The 14,861-nt window shown below is 37.8% G+C and overlaps 1 protein-coding gene across 1 annotated transcript in view; it reads right to left on the reverse strand.

Moving 5' to 3' along the window:
* Positions 1–2,257: 2,257 nt before the first annotated feature.
* The window catches only part of MSRA (methionine sulfoxide reductase A), a 390,657-nt gene continuing 378,053 nt past the window's right edge, over positions 2,258–14,861 (reverse strand). The window contains exon 6 of the mRNA XM_017961766.3: positions 2,258–2,308. Coding sequence (XP_017817255.1) covers positions 2,273–2,308 — 36 coding nt within the window. The 3' untranslated portion in view covers positions 2,258–2,272. The remainder of the gene's footprint in view (positions 2,309–14,861) is intronic.

A 14,861-nucleotide genomic window follows, 5' to 3' on the forward strand; every position in this document is an offset into this window, starting at 1 on the left:
TCAATCAGTTTATTATTTTAAAATCAATTAATACATTTTTAACTTTCTCAGTGTTAGTTTTCTAATATGATAAATATTAATATATGTAACCCATGTAAATATAAGATCTTTGGGATTATCAGGAATTTTTAAGATTGTATAGACATCCTAAACGAAAACATCTGAGAACTACTGTATTTAAATACGTCTCTATTTTGGGCATTTTGGATTGATTTTTCCAGCTCAGTAGAGTGCCCTTTCAATAGGTTAAAGCTTTCCTTTATTTCAGGATATTTTTAACAAATATAACTTTCAGTAATCATCCTTTGCCTATTGCTTTCTTTCTTTGGGAAAATCTATTATACATATGTTAGATATTTATTATCTACTATATCAATCAATTACTTGGAAAAAATTAATCTTTTTTTCAGACTTTTTTCTGTTTCTGTCTTTGTATTCCCTATTTTCCATATAGTACAATCCACAGAGGCATTTTGCTTATGTTACTTCTAGTTTCGTCCTCATTACATTAGTGGTTTTTTCATTTTAAATATTTCCTTATCGCTGTCAGATCTCTTTTTGATTTTTCCTTCTGGCATATTATCTCATTTCTAACTCTGATTTGTGCTGTTCTTTAATAGCTTTTTTCATTTAAAAATTTATTTGATATCATTTGCATATATTTGGCGATGGTTTCCATGTACTTTATAGTCATATTTTCTGATGTGCCATCATTGTCAATAGAAATATTAGTCTGCTTATTTTTTCATTTTTAAAAATAAATGTGTGAGTTAAACTCAGTATTTTCCTTCTGCTCACGTTTTAATGAAATGGTATAGTAAGGTGCTTCTCAAATGGCTTCCAGTTATGCCCACCTACTTGTGTTCACTACTGTACACCTTCCTCTTCCCCTGAGTACCTTGCTTCTAATCAATAGCATACTCCACATGGAGGGGATCGCACTTCTCAATGATTAAAATACTAAGGATTCTGGCTTCCATCTCGCTGTCAGACCCACTCCCTTGCTGGCTGTTATTAAAGCAAGTTTTTCATGGGGAGGAGGCCACTTGGCAAGAAACTGAGGGCAGCATCCAGCCCACAGCCACCTAGGAACTGAGCCACTCAGTCCAACAGCCCTTGAGAAACTGAAATTTGGCCAGCAACCATACGAGTTTGGAAACAGATCCTCCCTCCAGTTAAGGCTCCAGATGAGATCTCACCCAGCACGGGGTGACACTTCGATTGCAGCCTGTGAGACACCATGAAATCTGAGCTATGCCCAGATTTCTCACCTGCAGAAACTGAAGTAATAAACATGTGGCTTTTGTAAGCTGCTAAACTTACGGTAGTTTGTTACACGGCAATAAATAACCCAGATGGGTTCCCCTGTGCTCTTTGGAGAAGGGTAGCTCTTATAATTTCACAGCTCTGGCTCTCTAGAATTGTGACCACAAAATACTGAATACAGTATTATAGCGAATTAATCTCTCCTGAGGAGGCATTTAATGACTACGTCAACATTTCAAATGCTGTGTTGTAACCGGAGAGTGGAATCAGCTTCCAATGGTCATTTCATTAAATAAAAGCCATGTGAAAACTGTGTGAAATTTGTTTAAAATTTAATTATACTAAAATCTTAAAGGAGAAGAACTTCTGGCTATAACTTAGTGATGAAGTCAGCAAGTTTTCTTCCTAAAAAGCAATTGTAAAGCTGGACAAAATCAACCATCTTAGCACTCTGGAAATCAAAGGCATATAATAATCTGAGAAGTAGCTTTGCTTGAAAATTTGCTGAGCTTCAGGTACGAACTGTGGGAATCTTGCCCTGTGGCTGTTTCCATTCCTCCCAGCTTGGTTGACACAAAAGTTCTGCTGAGACAGAACTGTAAGAACTGGAAGATTCCCTGCCACAGCGAAAGGAGACTCAATAGATTCTTAGACAAATGAAAAATCTTGGTGGTAGATTAGCAGGGAAGTCCAAAGGCTCTACTAGCTTGAGGTCTGGTAATGATGGGGACAAACATATTCTTCGATTAAGCTGCACATACGTACCCCAAAGACCAGAGAGAGGCTGAGCTATCCACACATTCCTGGCTGACCCTGGGGCTGTGTTTATGCACAGAGGAGACATGAAAGGGCTTGCTGGAAAGTAAAAGCTAGGGAAGACTTTAAAATGGCTGAACTTCGAATGCACTTTGCTAATCAGACATAGATGAATTGGCAAATGATGGAAGCCTTACTGGATAAAGCTGTATGAGCCCAGCCTTACCTAATCAACTGCTTGGCCACCATGCTACACAGGCACAAGATCAACCCAGAGGAAGTCAGGCTGAAAAACGAAGAAGCAGAGACATCAGAGTCTACACATCATAAGGAAAACAGATTTCACCAATGGAGCCCAGGCAGATTACTAAACAAAAAATAAAGAAAAGAAACATACAAAAACTCCAAAATGACCATTGTAACAATTTTCTGGGGGGAAAACAAGCATCTAGAGTTGTTACAATAAATAAATAGAGTATCCCTTATGTAAAATGCTTGAGACTAGAAGTGTTTCAGATTTTGGATTGTTTTGGATTGTGGAATATTTGCATATGCAAAATGAAACATCACGGAGATGGGACCCAAGTCAGTCTTAACACAAAACTTATGTATGTTTCTATATACCTTATATACATAGGCTGAAGGGAATTTTATATAATATTTTTTAAAACTTGGTGCGTGAAACAAAGTTTTAACTGTGTTTTTAATGGCAACCATGAGGTAACGTGTGGAATTTTCTACTGTGGCATCATGTCAGTGCTCAAAAACATCTGGATTTTGGGGGAGTTCAGATTTCAGATTAGGGATATTCAACTTATATTTAAAATGTGTAGTTTTTATCCAAAAAATTTATAACATATGCAAAGAAACAGCAAAATGTGATCCATACTCAGGAAAAAAAGTTAATAGTGTTTTAGTATCTGCAGATGTTGGATTTAGCAGATGAAAACTTAAAAGCAACTGTTACATTTAAATTGCTAAAGGAGACCATTTTTAAAGAATTAAAGAAAAGTAGAACAAAAATGAATTAACATATAGAGAATTCCAGTAAGGAGATAGATGTTGTACGAGAAAGATTCAAATGTAAATTCTGCACTTGAAATGAACAATTGACATAGAAATTCACCAGATGGGTTCAACAGCAAGTTCTAGATGGCAAAAGAACTATGTGCATGAAGACAGATCAATAGAAAGTATCCCATCTTAAAAACAAAGAAAATGCTATTGAATGAAATAAACAGAGACTCAGAGACCTGTGTATAATGAAAGTCTCAGGAAAGGAGGAAAGAGAAAAGTACAGAGAAAATATTTTAATAAATATGGCCCCAAACTTTTCCATTTTGATGAAAAATATCAGAATACATGCAAAATAGCTCCAAAACCTCCATATAAAATAAATGCAACTATATTCACACCTAAACCCATTATAGTTAAGTGACTGAAAGTCAAAGAGAAAAAAAACTTCAAAAGTAACAAGAAAAAAATGGACTATATTTACATTTCTAGGGAGCTATCATCATGATTAATAGCTCACTTCTCACCTGAAACAATGGAGGCCACGCAGTAAAGAACATAGTCAAAAGCACTGAAGGAAAAAAACAATTATCAACTGAGAATTCTATACTTGCCCAAGCTATCCTTCAAAGATGAGGCAAAATAGACTTCTGGTGCAGGACAAAATGAAGTAGATACACCTCTCCCTATTTTAGCTAAGTACAGCTAAAATCTCTGAACATTATAAATAAGACAAGTATAAAAAGACTCTGAAAGGTGGAGAGAAAAGGCAGATCACCTAGGTGTCTCAGGACCTGAGGAATAAGAAAGTGATGAGTTCCATGAATTCCCCTGTTGTTTCATATATCCCACACTGAGTGCTGGAGACATCAGCAACCTGAGAACACCAACAACAGCAAGGCAAAAAAGCCCCAGGAAAAGTCTTCTCTCTCTAGCCAAACTACAAGAAAATGGGCAATCTAAAAATACAGAAAAGAAAAAGAGGAGAAGGCTGAAAAGGCATTTAAAGAAATAATGGCTGAAAAAGTCCCCAATTTGGCAAAATACATAAATCTATCTATTTGAGAAACTGAGTGAATCCCAAATAGTATAAATCCAAAGAAATCCATGCCAAGACACAACCTAATATAGAGCTTCTGGAAACTAAATTCAAATAAAAAATCTTTAAAGAGGCAAGAGGGGAATAGCACATTATCTATAGCCGAACAAAGATTCAAACACTGTAGATTTCTTATCAGAAATCATGGAAGCCAGAAGGAAGTAGCACATTTTTCAAAAGCTGAAACAAAAATAGTGTCAATGTGAAATTCCATATCCAGCAAAAATATCCTTCAGGAATAAAAGAGAAATCAAGACATGTTCAAATAAAGGAAAACTAAAAGAATGTGTTACCACTAGACCTATCCAAAAAGAATGCCTAAGAAAACGGAAAGAAATTCAAACAAACAAACAAAAATTTTTGTGAGACCAGTCTACCAACATGGTAAAATCCTATCTCTACTAAAAAAAAAACACATAAATTAGCCAGGCATGATGGCATGTACCTGTCGTCCTAGCTACTTGTGAGGCAGAGGCAGGAGAATCACCTGAGCCTAGAAGGTTGAGGCTACAGTGAGGAGCCAAGATCACGCCACTACACTCTAGCCTGGGTGACAATGCAAGACCCTGTCTCAAAAATAAATAAATGAATATATTTTGTAACATCAGGAAAAAAGAAAGAATAATGAAAAAAGTAAAAATAAGTATAAAGGCAAGATGTGGTAACTCACACCTATAATCTCACCACTTTGGGAGGCTGAGGAGGGAGGATCGCTTGAGCCCAGGAGTTTGAGACCAGCCCTAGCAACATAGCATGACTCTACAAAAAAATAAAAATAAAAAAAATTAGCCAGATGAGGTCGTGCACACCTGTAGTCCTAGCTACTCAGGAGGCAGAGATGGGAGGGCTGCTTGGGACTGGGAGGTTGAGGCTGCAGTGAGCCATGATTGTGTCCCTGCACCCCAGCCTGGGCAATAGAATGAGACCCCATCTCTAAAACAAATAAATAAATAAAAGACTTTCCTCCTCCTCTCTGTTTTTCCTTTTTCTTTTCTTTCTTTCTTTTCATTTATTTATTTATTTATTTGAGATGGAGTCTTGCTCAGTCACCAGTCTGGAGTGCAGTGGTGCAATCTTGGCTCACTCCAACCTCCACCACCAGGGTTCAAGCAGTTCTCCTGCCTCAGCCTCCTGAGTAGCTGGGACTACAGGCACGTGCCACCATGCCCAGTTAATTTCTGTATTTAGTAGAGACGAGTTTCACCACGTTGGCCAGGTTGGTCTCGAACTCCTGATCTCAAGTGATCGGCCCACCTTAGCCTCCCAAAGTGCTGGGATTACAGGTGTAAGCCACCACGCCCAGCCTCTGTTTTTCTAACTTGTGTTTCATCACTGAAGACAAAGTTATAATATTGTCTGATGTTCCCACTGTATACAGATAAAATATTTAAGATAATTATATTACAAATGGAGAGGGTAATGAATCTTAAATGGAGGTACGCTTTCTATACTTCACTTGAACTGGTAAAATGTCAAGACCAATAGAGCATAAGGAATTACATAACACTTGGAGTAACCAATTAAAATCTATACTAAGATGTATTCAAAAATGCTACAGATATCTAAAAAACATTCAAGTAACCCACAAAGGGCAGGAAAAAGAAACAGACAAAACAGAGAGAGAAACATAAAAGAAAACAAAAATGAAGGCAAAATAAAGACATTCCTAGATAAAGACTACAACAAATTGTTGGTAGCAATTCAGCCTTATAAGGAATAGTAAATACTTTGGGAGGCTGAGGGGGAAGGATTGCTTGAGGTCAGCAGTTTGAAGCCAGGCTGGGCAACATAGCAAGACCCTATCTCTCAAAAAATATTTTAAAAGAAGAAATATTAAGACATATTCTTCAAATTGAAAAAAAAGGCACAGAAAAAAGTACCATAAATAATAAATATTTGAGTTACTATAAGAGACTCTCTAAATATACTTTATCTTGTGTGTTGCCTTCTTTAAAATACATAAAAATCATACATAAAAATCATACATAAAAATACATAAAAATCTGAAAATACAAAAATCAGCCAGGTGTGGTGGCACATGCCTGTAGTCCCAGCTACTTGGGAGACTGAGGCAGGGGAATTGCTTGAATCCAGGAGGCGGAGGTTGCAGTGAACCAAGATGGCACCATTGCACTTCAGCCTGGGAGACAGAGCGAGACTCTTGTCTCAAAAAAAAAAAGAAAGAAAAAAAAGAAATTATATAGCTAAAAACGCAAGAGATGTTTTTCAATGGTATACTAAAATATGTATTTAACACAAAATAAAGCAGTAAAGGGGAAATAGGAGAACAAAAGAAAGACCTACAGACAAAAAATGGCAAAATGGCAAATGTAATCCAACCATACCAATTGGGTCAAGGGCCTAAGCTCACTTTTTGTTTTCTTGGTGATTTTGTTTGTTTGTTTTTTGCATGTGGCTATTCAATTGTCCCAGAACTATTTGTTGAAAAGACTATCTTTTGCCCTATTGAATTGTGAGTATCTTTGTCAAAAATCAATTAACCATAAATTTCATAAATCTCAACTCTGTTCCATTGATCCATATTTCTATCCCTGTGCCAGCACTACACTGGCTTGATTACTGTGGTTTTATAGTTATGTTTTTTAATTAGGTACAATTTCAGACATTATTTTTCATTCTTGTAATATATTTACCATATTTTAGAACCAAGGTTATACTAGCCTCATAAGAAATGTTTCCTCTTTTTCTGTTTCCTAGAAGAGTTTGCACAAGACTGTCGTTCTTTCTTCCCTAGGCATTTGGAAGAATTCACCAATGAAACCATTTAAACTTAGGGGCTATTTTATGTGAAGGTCCTTATTTATACTCAGAATTAATTTCTTTAATAGCTAGAGGTCAGTTCAGGCTTTCTGTTTTTTCTGCTGTCAGGTTTGGTAAATTGTCCTTTTTGAGACATTTGTCCATTTTTCCAGCTCATCAAATTTATTGTAATAAAATTGTTCATAAAATTCTCTTATATTTAGATATCTGTAGGATCTATAGCTCTGTTCTTTCCATTCCTGTTACTGGCAAATTCTTTTCTTTACTTTGATTATGATTGATTATACACGCAGCAAATAGTTTTATAAATTTTTTGAACATTTAACTCTGTTGATTTACTTTGTTTTACATTTTTAAAAAGATTTAACTGATTTCTGCTTTTATGATCTTTTTTCTTCTTTCCTTATGTTAAATTCGCTCTTCCTTTTCTAGCTTTCTAAGATGGAAACTTACTCGAATATGTACATTTAAGGCTAGATCATTCCCTCTAAGCACCACTTTACCTCCATGCTACAAGTCTTGATATGTGTTAATAATATTAATTATTTTCTAGTTTCTATTTTTATTTCATCTTAGACCTCTGAATTATGTTAAACTGCATTGCTAAATTTTTAGGGGGGTGTTTTTCTTATCATTTTGTTATTAATTTCTACCTTCATTCCATGATCGTCAGATAACATACTCTGAATGATGTCAATCATTTGATATTTACTGATGCTTTTTTATGGCTCAGTACATGGTTATTTATGATACATGTTTTATGGCATTTTTGGGTGTGATCATATGCCAATTACATCAAGCTTTCTAATTGTGTTGTTCAGGTCTCCTACATGCTCACTGATCCTCTGAATTCATTGTTCTATCAGCTATTCAGAGAGTTGTATTAAAGTTTCCCACTATAATTGTGAAGTTGACTATCTTTTGGTTTTTGTTTTTTTTTTTGAGACTGAGCCTCACTCTGTCACCCAGGCTGGAGTGCAATGGCACAATGGCAGAATCTTGTCTCACTGTAAAACTTCCGCCTTCCAGGTTCAAACAATTCTTCTGCCTCAGCCTCCCGAGTAGCTGGGATTACAGGCGCCTGCCACCTTGCCTAGCTAGATTTTGTATTTTTAATAAAGACGGAGTTTCACCATGTTGGCCAGGCTGTTCTTGAACTCCTGGAGTCTGCCCACCTTGGCCTCCCAAAGTGCTGGGATCACAGGCGTGAACCACTGTGCCCGGCCTTGGTTCTTAAATTTTTTGTTTTACATATTTTGAAGCTCTTAGTAAGAGCATACAGATTTAGTATTGTGATATTTGTAAGATAGGTACTTTTTATAATAAAAAGAATATCTTTATAGCAACGCATCTTGACCTAAAAGACAGTTTGTCTAATATTAGTACAGCTACATCAGCTTTTTTGGGTTAGTGTTCATGTGGTACATGTGTGTGTGTATATATATCCTTTACTCTCAACCTTTATGTGCTTCTATATTTTAATTATGACTCCTGTAAGAAGAATAGATTTGAGTTTTTTATTTAGTCTGGAAATATCCTACTTATTAGCAATATTGATATAATGTGGTTTATATATAAATGTACTCTTAATTTTCTATTTGGCCCATATATTTTTTGTTCCTTTCTATCTTTTCTTGATTTCTTTTGGAGTAGTCAAATAATTTTTATTAACCCATATTTTCCATCTATCCATTTAGTTATGCTTTATAATTTTTTAACCACTTCTCTGATATTGGCAAAAACCTAGAATCTTTGGCTTCTATTTACCAACCCCCACCTTTTGTGTTTTTGTTGTTATGCATTTTAATTCTATACATATTTTAAATTTCATGAGACAGTTATTGCCTTGTACAATAAATATTCATTTATATTTTCCACACATTTTCTCTTTTTTTTTTTCCTGCATGTTATGGTTCCATCCTGGATCATTTTTCTTCTGCCAGAATAACTGTCTTTTATTATTCTTTTAACACAGGCCTGTTGGCAACAAATGCCCTCAGTTTTCATTTGCTTCAAAATGTTTTTATTTCACTATATTTTTTGAAGGATATTTTACTGAGTTAAGATTCTAGATTGTGTCTTATTTTTCTTTCATCATTTCAAAGTTGTTATTAAATTACTTCCAGCTTTCATCATTTCTGTTGGGAAGTCAGCTGTCATTTCTATTGTTGTTTTTTGGAAGGTAATGTGTCTTTTTTTTTGCTTCTGGATGCCTTTAAGATTTTCTCTTCATTTTTCAACAGTTTTACTAGGATTTGCCTACTTGCGGTTTTGCTTGTGTCTCTCTTGCTTGAGGTTCTGAGTTTTTTAAACATGGGGATCAATAATCATAAGTTCTGAAAAATACTAATTTGGTATTTCTAAAATATTGATTTTGTCTTGTGTTTCTCTTCTCTTTCTGAAACTATAATACTATATATAGAGTACATATATACACATATATAGTATTATGTGATAAACATTATGAATGTGTCCCATGTATCTCTTATGCCATGTATGTTTTCTTTTTTTGTCTCTGGGCACTTGATTTCTCTTCCAGTTTAAAAATTTTGTATTCTGCTGTGTCTAATCTGCTGTTGAAACTACCCATTTCATTATTAATTTCAAACTTTTTTTTTGAATTCTACAAACTCTATTGACTCTTTGTAATTTACAATTTTTTTGAAGATCTGAATCTTTTCATTCATTCTGTCCACCTTGCCTCCATTTTATTTAACATATTAATTATGGTTATTCTAGAGCTCCTGTATCTAGATACCTCCAATATCTGAATCCTATGTGATTCTGCCTCCATTCATGACTTAAAGTCTACTTTGCTTCACCAACTTTCTCTTGGTTAGTGTTTACATCATTTCTTTCCTGTATTTTACTTTCAAACTTTTTGTGCTCTTATTTTTAAAATACACAAGTAACATATGGTTGGTTTTCTTTTTAAATCCATACAGGCAATGTTAATGTCTAGATTGTAGAGTTGTGTTTTTTCCACTTCTTTGTATAGTTAGTAATTCTTAAATGTTTAATCTTAATGAAATTGAATACATTTAAATACTCAACACTGTGTATTGAGAAAGAGAACAAGAATGGAGGTTCCACATGTCTTCCACCATAGCAGAGCCTTCTGTGCTCTACTGTGCAGATAAATTCAAGGAATGATCATCTCAATCCAGTCAGGGATTTAGCTGGGTTACGGCTGGTTTTGCAGTCAAACCTCAGATAAACTCAGTCTTCCTCTCAAAATGCTTATTTTCTGGGCATGCCCTTGCAACCTCCTTACAGAGAGACTGGCAGGTGTCAAACACCTTCACCTTGAAGAGCTGCAGGAGATTCAGGATTCCCAGAGTTTTCCCCCAGGCAGCTTCATCCTGGTGCCTGTCTTGAGAAGCAGGTGACTGGTGATCCTGACGCAGATTCCTCCATTGATGGGTCTTTGTTCCCTCAGCATTGGAGGCTGCAAGGTTTTTCCCTTCGACATTTAGATAATAGTCTAGCTGTCCAGACGCCCATACAGCTTGAAATTGGGCACTTGGGTCTCTCTAGTTTCTAGTTTCTCCTCCAGACCCACACGACTCCACTCCTAAAAGGCTTGCTGGCTTCTCTCTGACTCTGCAGGTGATCTCTTTCCTTCTGGACCAAGTCTGATTCTCAGCCTAGAGACAGGATTGACAATGTCCCCCGGGGGACAGGAGGGACAAAAACCTGTTGGCAGTGACAGCTCATTTCATAATACTGATGCTTCCCTGAAATTCCAGTTGATTAGTCCTCATTGGTCCCACAGTTTTCCTATGCTTTTAAAAAATTCCTATGATTTAAAAAAACTGATCCAGCTTTTTTTCTGGATGGGAGCACTGGCCTGCCATAATTTACAGCATCCTACCCAGGAGTGAAAATCCAAACATTATTTTTAAAATGCCAATTGGAAAGAAAAAATCCTCTACTCCCAAGTCTATAGTATCCATCAGGACTTTTGCTTCAATATTCATGACAGCAATCTTTCGTAAAATGTAACATTTTCCCTTTCAAATATCAGTCATAAGTATGACCTACCTATTTTCTTAAAGGACATCTTGTGGAAAAGAAAAAAGTGGATCTAGGTTTTTCGTGTTGTTGTGCATTGAAGGAGGAAGCAAGTGTAAGGCTGCAGTCCACCCCTTGTTAAAGCAAACTAAATATGGCCTGAGAAGGACTCTGTACTTCTGTATTTGAATCATTGTGGTAAAACTAACCTAGGCAGGCAAGATTGAAACCCTAACTTAGGAGTATGCATCTGTAACAATAGCTGAGTCTTGGTCAATCCCAGCAGCCACACTTCAACCATTCATTCACTACTGAGTGTTCAAATTATGTTCAAACAAAGCAAATGCCAAGCTGTAACCAATCCAGTTGTTTCTGTACCTCACTACAGATTTCTATAGGTCACTTCCCCTCACCTTTTTTTTTTTTTTGGTCTATAAATTTGTTCTGACCATGAGACATCTCTGGAGTCTGTCTGTGACTCTGAGGGCTGCCCGATTCGCGAATCATTCATTGCTCAATTAAACTCCTTCAAATATAATTCCATTGAAGTTTTTCTTTTAATACCCTGGACTCTGTTCCTTCCTGTGTTACATTGGGAGAGTCGTTATTTCTCTTGGTCTTTGTGCCCTGGAATTCGAAATAAGGTTTCTTTTATCCTATTTCAAACAACAACAAAAAACCTATTCTCTACCTGCTATACCAATGCTGTTACAACTGCACACGGAGCGGGGGCCCTGACTTGGATTCTGTTTGTTTGAAATGGGTCCCAACACATTGAAAGTTCTAGAAGAGAAGTGTGGTTTTCTGGCTGCTGTTTCAAGTGGCTAACTGTCCTCTGACTTTATGCCATTAGTGCCAGAGTGGAACGAAGATGAGAGGACTCAGGATACGGGAGGGGCACAGAGGGCTGGGGACAGTCAAGCCCCACCTCCCTCCCTCCTTCCAGCTATGAGGGCTGATAATCTGCAAATCAGGAATCCTGGGGCTGGACAGAGAACCCCCTAGACCTTTGTGGTTCTGGAAACAGGGGCCACCCTAAAATGCCAGGGAAAGCAGGCCAGGGAACTGGAGACGGAGTGAGGACACGGATGATGTAGCCTGAGGGACTTTGTCAATTCATCACTCTCTCTGACCTAGTTTAGGGACTGTCAGTCTGGTGGCATCTGCTACAAGAGAAAGACATTTAACACATAAACACGAGTTGGGAGAGGAGAGCTGAGCTATTTGGAACAGGAGACAGATTAAGAAATAGAAAGTCTTCCCCATGGATTATAGCCTGTTTCTTTTTCCACTTTTGTATCTGAGCTATGCCCTAATTCTTTCTTGTTACAAGCCAGCCAGGGTATTTGAGCACAAAGTGACAAAGACTGAACTCCCGTCTCATTAACTCCATCTGGGACAGAGGGTTATAAAGGCAGGTCCTGGCCTTGAGCCTTCATACAGGAATTGGTTAGACTCTTGACTGATTCTGTTTAGACTGAAGAACTGCAGCCTTCTAAGAATGTGAACTCTAGTCTGGAATTGAGCTTGTTCTTGTAATTCACTGTTTTCTTCTTTTTTCTGAGCACTTGGATGAAATTCCGAGTCTCCATTTACCCTCTGAGCTGGAATAAAGGAGGCAGATGGTCCTGAGTACAGATAATAAGGACAAGGATCCTGTCATGGCTGTAACTGTCCGATCAAATCAGACAGTTCCCCAATTAGGGATCAGAAATGAGATTGAGGGTCGGGCACAGTGGCTCATGCCTATAATCTCAGCACTCTGGGAGGTCAAGGCAGGAGGATCACTTGAGCCCAGGAATTTAAGACCAGCCTGGGAAATATGGTGAAATTCCATCTCTACAAAAAAAAAAAAAAAAAAAATACAAAAATTAGCCAGTTGTGGTGATGCATGCCTGTAGTCCCAGCTACCTGGGAGGCTGAGGTAGGAGGATTGCTTGAACATAGGAGGCAGAGGTTGCAGTGAGCCGAGATTGTGCCACTCTACTCCAGCCTGGGTGACAGAGTGAAATTATGTCTCCAAAAAAAATGAGTCTGTCATTCTAACTAGATTCTAAGAAAACTGTCTTTGTGAGTTAGCAGATTCTGAGGGCTTATCACCTGCAGCACACTGGGCTAGGGACATCAAAGTGCTGTCATTAACAAATGGATGGGAAGTCCTATTATTGTCATTCGTGTTTAACACCGTGTGCTGGATACCAGATTGATACTCAGCAGCATCCTGGCCCTCTTCACCTCTCCCAGGATCATAGTGGCTGAAATCTTCGAAACATTGTTTTCCAGACTCTTCATGGTAGTATGGGTGGTGGGTAAGTTCCTGTTTGTATTAGTCCATTCTCACGCTGCTATGAAGAAATACCCTAAACAGAGTAATCTGTAAAGGAGAGAGGTTTATAATTGACAATTCCGCATGGCAGGGGAGGCTTCAGGAAACTTACAATCATGGTGGAGGGCACCTCTTCACAGGGCAGCAGGAGAGAGAACGGGTGCCAAGTGAAGGGGGAAGCCCCTTATAAAACCATCAGATCTCGTTAGAACTCACTATCACAAGAACAGCACGGGGGAAACTGCCCCCATGATTCAATTGTCTCCACCTGGTCCTATCCTGGACACATGGAGATTATTACGATTCAAGGTGAGATTTGGGTGGGGACACACCCAAACCATATCACTGTCCACGGTCTCCATCACTTCACAATGCTCCTGATGCCTCTGACACCTTGATTTCTTCCTCTGGGAATGCTGAATTAAGCGGTCCCAAGGATGTATCCTAGTTCTGTCCTTCTGCCTTCTGTGACTCTGACACGCCCCTCTCTGTAATCCTCTGTAATCTTGGTTTCCATTACTTGGATCCTTCTTGTTTCTCTAATAACAGACACTTGCAGAAAATATTGTCCTTCCCACAAAACTTTCACATGTATCTCCTTGAATTCTCACAGCCTCCCTGCAAGGCAGTTAGCACTAACTCCTTTGTAGAGACAAGGAAACTCAGGCTGAGAAATGCAAGTGAACTTGTCCTGTGCTGACTTTAAGTGCCCCGCTCTGCACGCCACCCACACAGTCTTGTTGATGGCCTTTCTCTGGCCACCCTGTTCCTCTTTTTTTCTCTTGCCAGTCCATTATGGGTCAAACCCAGAGCCCAGGCTTTGCTTTTGGCTTGTTTCCCAGGAAATTAGCTCTATTTGGGAGCTCACCCAATTACACCGTTTCATTACTATCTGTTGAGAGATGATGCTCTCCCCCATCCACATGCAAGGTTGGATTATGTTACTGTGGGCCCCAGTCAAATTTGCCTTCCTGTACTACTTCCTCCACATATCCACATTTTCCAATTATATTGCCATAAAGATGAATATCTTAGCACATAGTAAAACATTTTCTTAGACTTTTTTTCAATCATAAAATAAATTAAAATATTTTCATGAGCCCCTGGAAGTATTGTAGGCCCTAGGCACTGTGCCTATTCTACCTAGTGGATAAATAGGCCTTGGTTACGTGATCCTTCCATATTCTGAGACTAAGGAAATGGTCATCCAAAAGGGTTAAGGAACAAGCTAGGAATAGTTCCTGTTTCACAATTCACAGGGCATAGAATATGGAAATTTTCACAATTCACAGGGCATAGAATAGAGTGCTTCTCAGTGGGCTGTTAGTCTTAGACTAAATGCTGCTCTGGTCCCATGTCAGAAAATTTAAAAACAAGTTCTGAAAGAACTAAATGGTTTCCAAGTAACTTAACTGTGTCACAGAGTAACACTTAGGAATACTTAGAGGAATACAAAAATATCCAGCACCCCAAAAAGCAAAATTAACAATGTCTCTGTTATCCAATCAAAAATTACCAGGCATGCAAAGAAGTGATAAAATAAACCCCATAATGAGAACAATGAGTCAATCAACGAAAGCCAGAAATAACAAAGAAAATAGAATT

Source organism: Papio anubis, chromosome 8, assembly GCF_008728515.1.
Source record: "Papio anubis isolate 15944 chromosome 8, Panubis1.0, whole genome shotgun sequence".
Classification (NCBI taxonomy): Eukaryota; Metazoa; Chordata; class Mammalia; order Primates; family Cercopithecidae; genus Papio; species Papio anubis.